Source organism: Mustela nigripes, chromosome 5 (genome assembly GCF_022355385.1).
Source record: "Mustela nigripes isolate SB6536 chromosome 5, MUSNIG.SB6536, whole genome shotgun sequence".
Taxonomy (NCBI): domain Eukaryota; kingdom Metazoa; phylum Chordata; class Mammalia; order Carnivora; family Mustelidae; genus Mustela; species Mustela nigripes.
The window spans coordinates 85738674-85754502 of NC_081561.1; the positions used below are offsets into that span (position 1 = coordinate 85738674).

The 15829-nt window shown below is 37.6% G+C and overlaps 1 protein-coding gene across 1 annotated transcript in view; it reads right to left on the reverse strand.

The window, feature by feature from the left end:
- Window positions 1–2383: 2383 nt before the first annotated feature.
- The window catches only part of IL22RA2 (interleukin 22 receptor subunit alpha 2), a 20222-nt gene continuing 6776 nt past the window's right edge, over window positions 2384–15829 (reverse strand). Inside the window, exons 4-5 of the mRNA XM_059399182.1 lie at window positions 4779–4948; window positions 2384–3339 (exon numbers count right to left, since the gene is read on the reverse strand). Of these exons, the coding sequence (XP_059255165.1) occupies window positions 3190–3339; window positions 4779–4948 (320 nt within the window). The 3' untranslated portion in view covers window positions 2384–3189. The remainder of the gene's footprint in view (window positions 3340–4778; window positions 4949–15829) is intronic.

Consider the following 15829-nt stretch of genomic DNA (forward strand, 5'->3'; position numbering starts at 1 on the left):
AGAGGAGGAAGGCCTAGACAGGGGAAAGAATGCCAATGGACCAGCTCCTGCCCACAGCAGGCCCAGGAGGTAAGTAAAGAGAGGCTAGCTATCACTGAAGTGCTGAAAGGGATTGAGGTCTTAGCTTTTAATTATTTATTTATTTATTTATTTTTTTAAAACATATATTTTTATCTCCAGGGGTATAGGTCTTAGCTTTTAAAAAAATTTTTTGAGATCGTTGGGGCATTGGGTTCAAGGTCCCTCTCTTAGGATCACTCCTCTTCTGTAGAGATTGGTTTTTGCTTTTCAGTCCAGACAACACCAAGCACTGGGTTTTGTAGTAAGTTCATTATTGTTAAGACACACAAGTCCACTTTTCTTTCTGGAGAATGTGATCCCAAAAGCATGATAAAATAAACAAAAGAAAATCCACTGAAACAATAAAAAACGTTCTATTCACCAAGTTCACTTTTGCCTCTGAGTAAATGGCATATAGTTAAAGGGAATCATACAGTTTGATGTAAGAATTTCTATGGTATAATTTTAAAAGGCTTCATTCTAAAACAGTTCATTCTAAATCAGCTTTTCAACTCATTGGGTTGTTTGGTTGCTATTGTTGTTGATTTTGGCTTTTGATGTTTTAGATTTGTTTTTTGCCTTGAAAACATTGAGTCTTCAGTTATAAAATAAATTTCTGAACTTCTTGAAAATCAAGATACCATAGAAATTATTGGCACTAGCCTTCGAGGCAACTTGGAGATGGGTTTTGCCAACAAGGGAACATTTGCTAATAACTGCATAGACTTAGATCTTTCTAATACATACTTTCCAACCATTCAGGACAAACAGGAACTACTGGTGCTGCTCTGTTTGTCCCTAAAAGCAGATGGCTACCCACCAGCTGCCCAGCTGTACCATCGAATCTTCCTGCCTCTACTGCTCTCTTGTCCTAAAAGTCAACACTGTCCTTTAATATAGCAGCTAATATTAAAGAAAAAAATGAAACCAACATATAAAAAAGGAATTCTGAGGGCACTTGGATGGCTCAATTGGCTAAGCATCCAGTTGTTTGTTGAGGCTTAGGTCATGATCTCATGGGATCAAGCCCCAGTTTAGGCTAGGCACTCAGCAGGGAGTCTCCTTGAAGATTCTCTCCCTCTGCCCCTTCCCCCGGCCCTTTCTCTTTTTCTCAAATAACCTTTTTTTTTTTTTTTTTTTTTTGTAAATAAAAGGAATTTTAACTAGAAAATTAAGGGGATATCTGTCTTTACAAAATCCCAGAGTAAGTTCTAGAGGGTCTGATAAAAGTGCTTAAGCTGTGGAGCAGATAGATGTGGTCTTGGCCCTTGTCAAATCACAATCTCTCAGAGGCTCCCCTGTAAAGTAAGTGACCATCTATTTCAGGATAATCATGAATGCCTTGTGGCAGATGTGAGGGTTAAAGATATAACGTATATGCAAATGGACACTTGTACGGACTGAATCCTGGATGTACCTGGAGAAATGGCCACCCCTTCATCCATTTTTATGTTAGTTCTCCATATTGGGTTGAGATTATCTCTGGAGGTATGCTCAAATTCATTTTTTTCTGGTCATATCGAAAAGCAGTGAAACTAATTCTCTAGCTTTTGCTTTGTTTCTTACTTTCTCCCTCCATGAAATTCTGAGTAATTTTTAGTCTATCTATTATTGTGTGTAATTGTATATAACAAGAAGCATTTACTATATCTTTATTACATTTTGGAGCAGTTTTAATGAGGAACTGTACAACTATTCTCTGATATATAGCTCTTCACAAGAAAGACAACCTTAAACACATATACAAGATTAAGCCCAAAGTGGAGAAAACAGCTTTTTGTTCCCTCACTGAGCCTTAAACCACAGACCTTTGCTCAGGGGACAGCGGAGCTGCTGGAGGGTCTCTGATGGGTTTTCTCTGGCTCTATAATCTCTGTTTACTCCAGTCCCTCTCCCAAATAAACCTACCACCCATTGTGTGCTTTCAGCTCCAAGCCTACTTCTCTATCTGGTTCCCAACCACCATCTACGTCCACCAGTCAAAATGTCATTCATAACATCCTTGAATATAGAGAATATGAAAGTGCCACCAGCAAGAGACCCTTTGCCCAGGATGATTGAGTAGTGAGTATGGTATAAATTAGAGTCAAATTTCTTTTTACTGTGTTGCTGAAAGATATTACTCGATTTTGAGAATAAGGATAAGTTATTTTAGGGCAATAGCAAGAAACAAAGCCAACACAGAAAAGAAAACCTTAATCTGAGTATATATTAAATGAAGGAAATTATATTGCATAGGATTCCTTTGGTGCTTAGATGTTATTGTCAATATTAATCTAGGTATTAATCCAGAGATCATGAGAAGTTTTTTATTTCAAATACTGTTTTTATTTACATAGAATTTAAAATAAAATATTAGTTCACAAAGTAGAAATATTTTATAATAGAAATGTATGAAAAAGTATATTCATATGAAATAGGAAATGTACGGGAAAATATTCATTCATGTAAAAGTTCCATTTATGTAAAAGTTGGCCTATGTATGTCAAGTTAACTGTATCAGTAGAGACTGAAAAAGGATTGCTTCAGATTTGTTTTTGTCTATAACGTTACCTTAAAAAAATGAATCCAACAATATTTTGTTAAATAAATGTCTGCTCTTACTTTGGCCCTTGAGTGTTTAGCTGTCTTAGAGCAATGCAGATTGTTGTTAGAATGTTACATTGAGAAATAAAGTTCTGTATTTCAGAGAGCCCTTTATTCCCCATCTCCTCTTTTAATTCCAATTTTTTAAAAGATTTTATTTATTTATTTGACAGACAGAGATCCAAGTAGGCAGAGAGGCAGGCAGAGAGAGAGGAGGAAGCAGGCTCCCCACTGAGCAGAGAACCTGATGCAGGTCTCAATCCCAGGACCCTGAGATCATGAACTGAGCTGAAGGCAGAGGCTTTAACCCACTGAGCCACCCAGGCGCCCCTAATTCCAATGTTTGGAGTGGTGTTGCCTAAATCAGTTTATAGTAAAATGTAAAGGAAGAAAGAATAGATAAGCAAAGCGCTCCCCAAAGTGTAATAGTGAACACCGCATCAAGGAAATATAAACACAGCTTTCAGTAAGATGCTTCAACAATGAGTCATCCCACTCTCAGAAAGCTTTTGATTGCCATGTTGTGGAGCACTCCATACCCCTTCAATGAAGTTCCACACATCTTTCTTCACTTCTCTGACTTCTTCGGCCTAGCATGGGTTGATAAATTTCAGCCACCGCACAGTAAGCAGAGCCAGGTGTCAGAGCTCCAATTTCGACAACTCTGCCAGCTCCTTCATATACCTTTTGCTCCTATACATAAAGGGGCAAAATAAGATGATAAATAGTTTCTGGTTAGTCACTTATTTGCTCTATTTTTTATAATATTAGTAAGTTGTCCATAGTCTTGGCAGTAGCTAGATTATAGAGTTTCTTCCCAGACACATAGTCCTCCAGAGTCCTCATTCAGAGCTTAATAAAGGGAGAGATCATGGTTGTGTACATGCAACATGAGGGCTGCTGACTGGCTGACCCAGTGGCCAGAGTTTCTTTTCCAAGAATTTGGACTGTGAAGAGAATGGAGGAGACATGGAGACCACTGAAGACACAAAACATGTGGCCAGAGGGATGAACTCAGATCCTTTAAGACCCACTTCTCCATTTGTCCTTCCCAGACTTCCAAGCCTGGCAGCACTTTCTTTTTTGCCTCTGTCTGTCCCTAAGTTCACTTGTTACCTCCTAATAGCTGCCCCCCCCCCAGATGAACTGTTCAAATAGGTATCTGTTGCTTAGAACTAAAGGAACCCTGCCTTAAATGCGTACTGAAGAGGAACATTCAGTTAATCATCAAACAAGATAAAGGCACTGAAGGTGGATTAAAATATTATAGCAAAGTTGGCATAAAGACATAACGCTATGATGCAAAAGTCACTTCAAACGTGTGCCCCAATGTTCATAGCAGCAATGTCCATGATAGCCAAACTGTGGACCGAGTTTAGATGCCCTTCAGCAGACGAATGGATAAAGAAGATGTGGTCCATATACACAATGGAATATTACTCAGCCATCAGAAATGATGAATACCTACCATTTGCAATGACATGGATAGAACTGGAGGGGATTATGCTGAGTTAAATAAGTCAAGCAGAGAAGTACAAATATATGGTTTCACTGATATGTGGACCATAAGGATTAGCTCGGAGGACCACAGGGGAAAGGAGGGAAAACTGAATGGGAATAAATCAGAGAGGTAGGGAAACCATGAGAGACTTTGGACTTTGGGAAACAAACTGAGGGTTACAGAAAGGAGGGCAGTGGGAGGATGGGGTAACTAGGTCATAGGTATTAAGGAGGGCACATGTTGGGATGAGCACTGTTATACACAACTAGTCAATCATTGAGCATTAAAAATAAAAAAAAAAACAGTTTGTGTAAAATCCATAAAAATGAGTATGCATGGTCATCAAATGAAATTAAATATAATTAACAGTAATCTTTAGATATGCAAGCAAGATTAAGTGGACACCAGCTGAACAAAGGCACAAACACAGATAGACATACACAAGAGTTGCAATGGTGATGCCAAGAGCTAATTATTTATCAGTGATTGTGGAAGTGAGAAGGAACTTAAAAAAAGGTTAAGAAAAGTAAGAGGGGATTGAGTGGCAGAAGAGAAGACATACTTTAAAGCTAAAATGTTACCTAAGTGAACACAAGAAAAACACCAAACTTATCTATTCACCTGAACTTACCTTTTCCAGTGAATTATTAATTATAAAGACTCGGTATACTAGCTTGTAATAATCTTCTATTGATACATTTTTTCCTTTTTGGTCTCTATATGGTAAATCCGGAGCATGGAGAATCACCAACAAAGATCCATTAACTTGGGCCATATTCATGACTGGAGGATCTATTCTTGCTGGAGAAAGAATAGGAAAACTTGACAAATCATTCAAAAAATATAATATTTCACATGGACACATTATAGATAACAAGTCATGATTAAATTCAGAGATCTGGCTGAAATCATTATGAAGGGATACTGCTGAAACCTAAAATAGGAATGTCTGAGAAGTTTCTTTAAAGATAATTTTTTCTTTGCCAAGACCCATACCTTCTGGTTCAGCTTTAAGGAGAAATTGATCAGTCATTTCCCCAGCGCACAGTGATTGTTTTGGGAAATGAAGTGTAAAAAGTTATTTGGGTGGAGATCTTAGAGTAGGGCAAATATTTTGTAGGTTCTTTTTTTTTTTTTCTTTAAAGATTTTATTTATTTATTTGACAGGGAGAGGCACAGCAAGAGAAGGAACACAAGCAGGGGGAGTGGGAGAGGAAGAAACCCCTGATTGGGGGCTCTATCCCAGGACCCTGGGATCATGACCTGAGCCATACGCAGCCCATTAACGATTGAGCCACCCAGGTGCCCTGATGTTTTGTAGGTTCTTAAAAGATGCAAAATTTCATAGTAGCTTTAAAACTGTTTGAACATGTTGCTATAAAATTCACTCTACAAGATTATGTTATTCTATACACAATTCTATACATTAGCATGGGAATGATCCAGAGAGAGAATTTTTGGTCCTTTTATCTTGATATCATTAACTAGATCATTATGAATTAGGAAAGACTATTGGATAAATTAGTGGTCACTTCAGTTTTCCTCAGATTAACTATAATAATCCTAGGTGGAATTAATTGTTTGATGGATATTGTTGTTGTCGTCTCCTTTGATATTCATTACATATTTTTAGTTTATAGATTCATATCTTTTATAATTCTTAAAAATTAACCATTCTTGATAGATAAGAGAGATAATATAGACAGATAGGTGAATAGAGAGATATATATGCTCATCTTCTGGAATTTCAATTCAACTTCTGTTAGAATTTCTTATTTTCAGACCTATTTTCCAGCCCACCAATTTACTTTTCAGCCATGTCTGAACTGACTTTTAAATTCCCCAAATTACATTTTCTTTTAGTTCAATGATTTATTTTTCATTTTAATGAGCTCTATTTGGGTCTTTTACAATCTGGTCCTTAAAAAATGTTTTGTACTTTGATTATGCTTTTATTTCCTCTGCTATGTCTTTATTTACTTTGCTATCAGCTTCCACTATTATAAATACCTGAAAGGGTAGTCCACTAGGTGACTGTTCGTTCCAAATTTGCTTATACTGATCTGCTCCCTTGTGTTTTTATTGTGAGCACATGTCTAAAGTTGATACTTTCTTTTTTGTTGCTTTTGTTTGAATTTTTAAAATTTAACTTAAAAATTTTTTTAAAATCAGAGGAAAGCCTGAACACAACCCCCTACCACCAGAAATTGTGCAGCGGAGTTCCCTGTGCTTGGGGAAGTTGCAGGGGTCAGAATGACCTGGGTACATCCACCTTCATGATCATGCTATCTCCCCAACCAGGAAGTATGAATTTTTAAATTTTAAATAAACTTTTATTGACCTATAAGAGATATTTACAAATAAATAAATCCTATATAAGTAAGTCATATGGCTCAACCAATCTTTACAAATAAACACTCCTGAATAGCTTAAAAACAGGACATTATTAGCACTCCAGAAACTTCCTTCATGTTCTTTCCCATTACTTAGCCCCAGATGATGACCACAACTGTCCTGATTTCATCACCATTTAGTTGTTTCTTTCTTTTTTTTTTTTTTTTAAGATTTTATTCATTCATTGAGAGAGAAAGAGAACATATGCATACCTGAGCAGGGGAGGGGCAGAGAGAGAGAGAGAGAGAATCTCAAGGAGACTCCATACTGAGTATGGAGCTTGCTGTGGGGCTCGATCCCATGGCCCCAAGATCATGACCTGAGTCAAAATCTAGAATTGGATGCTTAACAGACTGAATCACTCAGGTGCTCCCATATACATTAGTTTTTGAAATCATGCAATACATACTATTTTTGTGTCTGGCTTCTTTCACTATAGATGTATACAAGAAATTTCATATATACATATATGTACATATGAAATTATGGGCTGAATTGTATCCCCTGAGAATTCATCAGATGAAGCTCTAATCCCTCATACCTCAGAATATGACGGTATTTGGAGATAAGCCTTTAAAGAGGTAATTAAGGTAAAATGAAGTCAGACTGACTTCATGGGTGGTATGGGTGGGCCCTAATCCCATATGGCTGGTGTCTGTAAAAGACATGGGCATGCATGAGCAGAGGGAGCTGGCTATGTGAGGACACAGAGAGAAAGCCAAGGAGAGAGGCCTTGGAAGAAATCAAACCTGCTGACACTTTGGCCTTGGACTTCTAGCCTCAGAACTGTGGGAAAGTAAATTTCTATTGTTTAAGCAGGCATTCTGTGGCATTCTGTGGTATCCTGTGGCAGCCCTAGCAACCTTATATATGTGTGAATATATATGATATATACATATTATATATTATATATATAGGAATCTATGTAGATTATATATATAGGAATATATATAGATATTCATCCATGTTGCTGTATTAAGAGTTTATTCTTCTGGTTGCTATGTAGTTTTTTATTAAAATCATTTTTAAAATTTTTTTTCAGCATAACAGTATTCATTCTTCTCTGTATCGTTCCAATTTTAGTATATGTGCTGCCGAAGCGAGCACTGCTATGTAGTATTTAAATGTATGACTATTGCAATTTATTCACAGGCTTAGGTTGTTTTATATAGGTTTAGCTCTTATAGATATTTCCATGTTTCAGTGGACACACCAATTTATATTACATTAAGTGGTATATGAAAGTTCCTATTTTTCACATTATAACACTTGACAATATTATTTTTTACAAGTTTTAATTTTGGCCATTCTGGTAAGTGTATAATACCAATTCATTGTGTTTCTGAGTTGCCTTTTCCTGAGGACTAATGGAATTTCATGTGTCTATTGGCCATTTGGATGCCCTTTTTTGCAAAGAGCTATTCAAGTATTTTGCTCATTTTTTCATTGGTTGTCTGGTCTTCTTCTTATTGATTTGTAAGAGTTCTTTGTACATTCCAAATATAATCCTTTATCAGGGACATTGTAAATATCTTCTGTGACTTGCATTTTATTTATTTTAATGGTATATTTTGATAAATAGAAATTCTTAACTTTAGTGTAGCTTAATTTATTAGTCATTTCCTTCAGCATTAGTACTTTTGGGAATCTGCCTATCCCAAAGTCATGAAAATATTCTCCCACGTTATCTTATGGAATAGTAGTCAGCAGACATTTTCTGTAAAAGGTCAGGTGATAAATACTTCAGGCTTTTGGGCAGTATATGTGTCTGTTGTAACTACTTCACTTTGCCATGGCTTTTGTAGCATGGAAGCTGTTGCAGGCAAAATGTAAATGAATGGGTGTGATTATGCTACATCAGAATTTTCTTGACAAAAATAGAAGCAGGCACTTTGGCCTACAAGCTACAGCTGCTGAGTTTTATAGTTTTTCAGCCAGCCAGACTTGATTTTGTAAATGGATAGGGGAACAAGATTTATTGTCTTATTGAGTCTCAATTAGACCATAGATAACTTCACTGAACTACACTGTGGACACAGATCAAATGACCCTATTCATGTTACATTCCCTCTGAACTCTGACATTTGGTTTTGAGTCTGCAAGCTGTCCCGAGGCCATGTCAACCTGATTCAACCTCAAGTTGGTGTTTTCTGAAACACAAAGTTGGATTATATTTAAATCTCAAGGCTTTATGAATTTAGGAAATACCTAATTGGTAACAGAGTCAATACTGAAACATACGCCCTCCTTTGCTTCCTCTTTCTTGGATGGGCTTTTCCTAGTCCGCTCTTTTATTTATAGGAGCCCTTCAAGTGTTCAAGGTTTTGTGAGGGTACTAGCTGTAACTCTCCACCTTGTGCTCGCCTACAACCTGGTCCTCTGCCACAGGAATGGCTGTTACCACTCAGGGTCTAGTTCCTAAACTAGAAAAATACTCTCAGGACAATAAGGCTTTACTTTCTTTATCCTCTGGTTTTCCTTCTGGTTTCCAGCTACTTTGTTTTGGCCCCTGGAAATTTCCTTTCCTTTCTCTCATGTTCTTCTATAAGAGAATGTGAAATATTTTATCCAGACTTTAAAAGCATTTTAGAAGAGGACAGTTTCTACCCACACAAATCTGAAACCAAAAGTTGTTAATCCACTTGTCAAATGTCAGAAATTTTGCCAAATTGCTTAGTGAAGGATTTCCCCTTTGTTTACACTTTAATTCTGTGAAGTGGTTGGTATTTAATCCTCTTTGTGATTTCCATGTTCCAAATTCTAGTGACCACAGACACTTTGTCTATCCCTGGCGAACTGAGAAGAGAGTTATTGCTTAGTTTTGTAGGCTAGTTTGACGTATGTTTAATTTTCTTCTATATAAAAAATGTATTTCTAACATTCTTGTCACATATCTAGCAACAAAAAAAACAAAAACAAAAAAATCCAGTCCTTTTTTACTAACATGTCTCAGAGTTTAGACATACTTCAATTGGCAGACATTTGTTAAAGATGAATACTGGTAAGATTATATTATCTCTTTTTAACTAAAATATTTTTGTGTAAGCTGACCAGTCTTTGCCCCTTCTAGCCCAAGTTAGTATTACTGAAGAATTGTCTTTTAATCATATGCATGTAGAACCTGTCCTTTGAATGTGTACCTTCATCATCTTAGATTTGGTTGCTCAATGTGATACTTCATCTTAATCTTAAATACAGGTGAAGTATATACTTTAAGTATTGGCCTAGGATACCAGTGAGCCTGGCTGCAGACATCACAGGAGCTCCTGGATGCTGAGCTTTGTAACTGAGCGACCATTCTTAGCCTTTGCCCTCAACTGTGATTGTGTTACAATGGACAGTTTAAGACTACTTGACCTTACAAGGCCATTTTACTCGAGTACTCTCTCCTTGAAACACTATCTTCCCAGAGCATATATCAGTCCTCTGGTTTCCTCCTACCTTGTTGGCTATTTCTCCTTGTGAGATACCTACTCAGGCATCATTTGTTGAGATTCTTTCAATACCTGACATTACCAACATTCCTTCTCAATACTTCTTCCTGCCTAGGCAGTCCTATCCATGCCCATTGTATTATATGCAAATGTATGTCTTAGAGAGCTGGGGATATATGCATAGATATTTCCCTTGGATATCTGAAAAACATGTTAAACTCAACATATTCAAAATTGACCTATGATCTCCAATACTTTGTACCCCATCAAACTGGTCTTTTTTCATCAAACCTCATAAAAAAAATCTCAGGGATTTATCCAATTATGCAAGCCAGAAGCCTGGAAGTCATCTTTGACATGTCCTTCTTCCTTATTTCTACATGCAACCCATCACCAAGCCCTAACAATTTTTCTTACCAAATGTCTCTTCAATGATAAATTTTCTATAGTCCTTTCCATTATCCTAATTCAAGCCAAATCTTGACTATTACAGACTATTACAAGAACTCACTAACTCAATTGCTCTTCTTTTTCTGATCTGTACTTCCAAATATAGCTGAAGTCATCTTTTCAATACATAAGTCTGATCATGTAATTCCTGATTAAAATTACCTTATATTTTTCCAGGGACATCTGAGTGGCTCAGTCAATTAAGTGTCTGACTCTTGATTTTGGCTCAGGTCATGACCTCTGGGTGGTGAGATCCAGCCCCATGTCAGTCTTCGTGCTTAGAGGGGAGTCTGCTTGAGATTATTTCCCTCAAATCCTCCCTGCCTCATGTATGCTCTCTCTCTCTAATATAAATAAATCTTTATTTTTTTAACGATTTTATTTATTTATTTGAGAGAGACAGAGCGAGAGCTAGAGAGAACACAAGTGGGGTGAAGGGCAGAAGGAGAAGCAGACTCCCTGCTGATCAGGGAACCTGATGTGAGACTCGATCCTGAGACTTGGGGATCATGACCTGAGCCAAAGACTGAGCCACTCAGGCACCGAAATAAATACATCTTTAAAAAATAAAAATCACTTTACATTTTTATGGAAGAAGTCATAACTCCTTAATAGAAAATTTTCATTCTTGGTCTATCTCTCCAGTCCCCTCTTTTTTCGCATCCCTCCTGCCCGCTCTTCTTCAGCATGTGTCTGTCTTTCAGACTCTTATACTTGGCCTGCTTCCTCCTGCCAGAGGACCTTTGCCAATGTTATTCCCTTTGCTTGGAAATCCTCCAACTTTTTTTTTGTCTAGTTAACCTCTACTCATCTTTAGATATCAGCTCAAGTGTCATTTCTCCAGAGATGCTCTTCCTAACATCCCTGATCAGGTCCCTCCTTGACGAGGCTCTGATACGACTGTGGATCTCCTTTGTACCACCTGCCATTAGTATCATGTGATGTTTATTTGTATTACTATTTTATTAAAGTCTGTCTTCTCCATTAAACAGAAATCTCTATGAAGAAAGAAACTTCTTTGTGTCTGCTGTGCTTGCTATTTTCTCCCCAAGACCTAGTATAATGCCCGGAACATAGTAAGTGCTTCATAAATACTTGCAGAATGAATGGAGCCAAGGTAATTATTTAATCTGACTTTAAGTCACTCCATTAGAAAATCAGGTCTACTTCAAAACTCCACAGCTCATTCTAATTCAAGAAAATATGGTTTTAAAAAATACTGAAATCATACTGAGCCTCAAATGCCGCTATAACTTAAGAATTTCTTTTAATGTTGCTTTGTCCCTAGATAGATACCAGGAGCCAGAACCCTTTAACCTAAAACCACACCCGAATGTTCAGAAACAGATCTCAGGTGAGTCAATGCAGCTAGTTGATTCATTAGGCCTGTATCACAGACTCTAGGAACATGCTGTCCTTATAGCCTAGCAACGTGTTTTTCAAAACATTGTTTTCAGAAAGCCTCAGGACCTGTGGCAAGAGAGGCAAAGCTGGAGGTAAGGAAACAGGCAAGTGAGCAGGGGTCTCATTATCTCTTCCACAAGAGTCGCTCCAGTTTTGACTGTGTTACAGATTGCTTTCCTATTCTTCTTAAGAAGTCCTGGCAGAAGGCTTTTTTAGTTTGGGGGCTTTTATCCTTCATATGAGAGTCATACAGAAAGAACACAAACCCTTCTCAATGCAACACTATTTCAATTAAAATATAATTGAGTTGACCCTCATCTCAGCCAATGTCTTTGGCTAATCTTATCAACTAACCTAATGGCTCACACTCAAGAAAGCTTTGTTTGAGGAACAAATTTTAACTTGACCTATTTTCTAGTCTTGAATATAGCAATTAAACTACACTGCAAACTCCCTCTTTGTCATATACCAGCTTGGTTATAAAGTCTCTTTTTCCTCAACCAAAGAATTGGTGGAGTGTATTGAGCTTGAATCTCGTGTTATTCCAAGAAATACTGTGCTGGATGCCATGGATAGTTTGCTCAATTCCCATTCCACTCTTCTACTAGTTGAAGATTAGATTTGCAAAACTAAAGATGCCTTTTTTCTAAATTCCAATGTATCTAACATTCTGGACATGATCTAATTAGTTTGGGATTTAATTAGACATTGCACTAGTTAGATCTCTAGGGTAAGATTTGGAAGGCAAGAGAAGTAATAATGATACTAGTTTTATGATAAATCTTTCATCTTTACCTAGAGAATAATTGTGAATTGGAGAAAGGTAAGTACAGACTCTGGCCAGAAATGGGACCCTGATTCTGAGTTGATAATTATCTCTGCAAACTCAGAATGCCTCTTATAGTGTGTTCTTATAGTGGTCAGGTAATAAAAGTAAATTTAATGAGATAATACACAACAACTGACAGATATCATTTCCATTCCTGTTCCCTGATTCATGGAAGTTATTATGGGATGGAAGGTCAAGTGGAAGTCAATGGAGTTTCTCTTTTGAACAAAATTTGTGCATCAAAACACCTTGAAAAGTGCAGAGGTAGTGAGATGTATCACTTCCCCGCTTGACTCATTTATTTAAATTATACCCTCCTCTTCCAAAAAAGACAGATCTTGAATGATAAAAAGGAAAATTGCAAACCTATTCAGGTGGTGACCATGGTATAATTGCTATTTAGCTGCAGCATCTCTGTTCTGGAGATAGCTATTGGCTGGAGAAATTTTTGCTGCCTTTGTTCAATAATTAGAAAGCACCAGAACAATTTCCTTCCACTTGGCTTTCATTGTCATCTGGATCTCTGTCACATATAATCTACAGGGTCTTTGATCTTTGTACCACAGGATATCATGTTGGTCCACTAAACTGCTCATACAATACTGATTGAACTTGATATCCTAAAGTCCTATGCACTATAGATGCTTAAGGAAGATACACTGAACCTGAGTGTTGGAGTTAAATTTCCTCTCGGGTTTGTTGAGACATTTCCTCTCCAGTGAAAGGCAAGTTGCTTCACTTTGCATCCTCTACTGTAAAGAAAGTTTCACTGGGTTTGTTGGGCCTCTATGCATTTTGTAGGAGACACATACCACATTTAGTTGTGTACCCATTTGCAAAGTAATCCATAAGATTTTCAGCTTTGAGAAGGACCCAGACTAAATGACAGACTTCTCAACTAGTTCGTGTTGCCAACAAGCAGCTCTGCCACTTTTATGATCCAGGAAATCTAACAATCTTCAAATTATCTGTGGCAGATCAGGATGCTATTTAGACTGTGGCAGTTCTGAGTCCTGGGATTTTTGGCACAAAATTATTCCCTATTTAGAAAATAACTGTTTTCCTTTTGAAAAAAATTTCCAGACTTCCTGAGCTCAGATAAAAATGGAACACTGGAATCAAGTGATACCAAGGAAACATGTGACCTGAATTTCCTATCATGAACTGGGTGTCTTCTGATGTAGAACATCATAAAGTGCCAGCATTAAGTTGGAAGTGGATTCTAGGAGTCCAGCTTTTAGCAGGTCTTACCATCAAATTAGTTTGTGAAAGTAGTTCAGTGCAACTACATCTACTGCTCTATTACTTTTTCTTCCTCTATAGTTATGGCATCTTGAGGAGTCCTACATGACTACTTAACTTAAGTAAGGAGGAGGAGGGAGAAAACTGATTCCCAGAAGGTTCTGCATGACATGAGGGTACTGGCCAGAACTGGACTGCTATAGCACTGTACACACTCAGTTGGTGGCAGGAGGTCTGGATAAGAAGTATATGGATGGATCTCTGAGCAAATATTTCTGTGTTCAGGTGAATGCAAAGCAAAATACACTTACCAAAAGGAAGTTTTCAAAAATCTAGGTGGATATAGAATTGCAAGAGACCAGAATAGCCAAAACCATCTTGGAAAAGAAGAACAAAGTAGGAGGGCTCACACTTTCCAATTTCAAAATGTGCCACAAAGCAGCAGTAATCAAGACAGTGTGGGATTCCCTGGGTGGCTCAGTCAGTTAAGTGTCTGCCTTCAGCTCAGGTCGTGATCCCAGGTCCTGGGATCAAGCCCGGCATTGGGCTCCCAGCTCAGTGGGAAGCCTCTCCCTCTCCCTTTGCCACTCCCTCCCACTTGTTCTCTCTCACTCACAAATGAATAGATAAAATCTTAAGAAAAAAGAAAAAAAAGACAGTGTGGTACTGGCACGAGGAAAGATACATTGATCGTTGGAAACAAATTGAAAGTTTAGAAGTAAACACACAGGTCTGTGATTAACATATTTTCACCAAGAGCACCAAGATCATTCAAGGGTAAAAGAATGGCCTTTTCAACAAATGACACTAGACAACTGGATGGCCATTTATGAAGGAATGAAGGTAGACACTTACACCATACACAAAAATGAACCAAAATGAATCAAAGACCTAAATATAAGAGCTAAAACTGTAAGACTCATTTTAAGAAAACTTAAGATAAACCTCTATAGCCTTAGACTTGGCAAAAGATTTTTAGATATACCAAAAGCATGAGCAACAGGGAAAAATAGATTGGATTTCATCAAAATTAAAAGCTTTTGTGCTTCAAATAACTCCATCAAGAAAGTGAAAGGACAAACCACACAATGGGAGAAAATGTTTGAAAATCATATGTCTGACTAAAGTCTGGTATCATAATATATCAAGAACTCTTATAACTTAATAATAAAAAGACAAATAATCCAACTTAAAAATGGGCAAAGGAGTTAAATAGATAATTCTCCAAGAGAGATACACAAATGGCCAACAAACACATGAAAAGATACGTAACATCCTTAATCAGGGAAATGAAAATCAAAACCATATGAGGAGGGTGCCTAGTTGGCCCAGTCCATTAAGTGTCTGCCTTTAGCTCAGATCATGATCCCGGAGTCCAGGGGTCAAGGCCTGTGTCAGGCTCCCTGCTCAGTGGAGAGTCTGCTTCTCTTTCTCCCTCTCTCCCTGCTCTCATGCTCTCTCTCTCTCTCTTTCTCTTTCAAACAAATAAAACAAAAAACATGACATACATACCACTTCATACCGACTAAGATGCTATAATCAAAAAGTCATACAGATGTAGTGAAAAGAAGGGCCATCTGTACCCCAATGTTTATAGCAGCAATGGCCATGGTCTCCAAACTGTGGAAAGAACCACGATGTCCTTCAACGGATGAATGGGTAAGGAAGATGTGGTCCATACACACTATGGAGTATTATGCCTCCATCAGAAAGGATGAATGAATACCCAACTTCTGCAGCAACGTGGATGGGACTGGAAGAGATTATGCTGAGTGAAATAAGTCAAGCAGAGAGAGCCAATTATCATATGGTTTCACTTATTTGTGGAGCATAACAAATAGCATGGGGGAAAAGGGGAGATGGAGAGGAGAAGGGAGTTGAGGGAAATTGGAAGGGGAGGTGAACCATGAGAGACTATGGACTCTGATG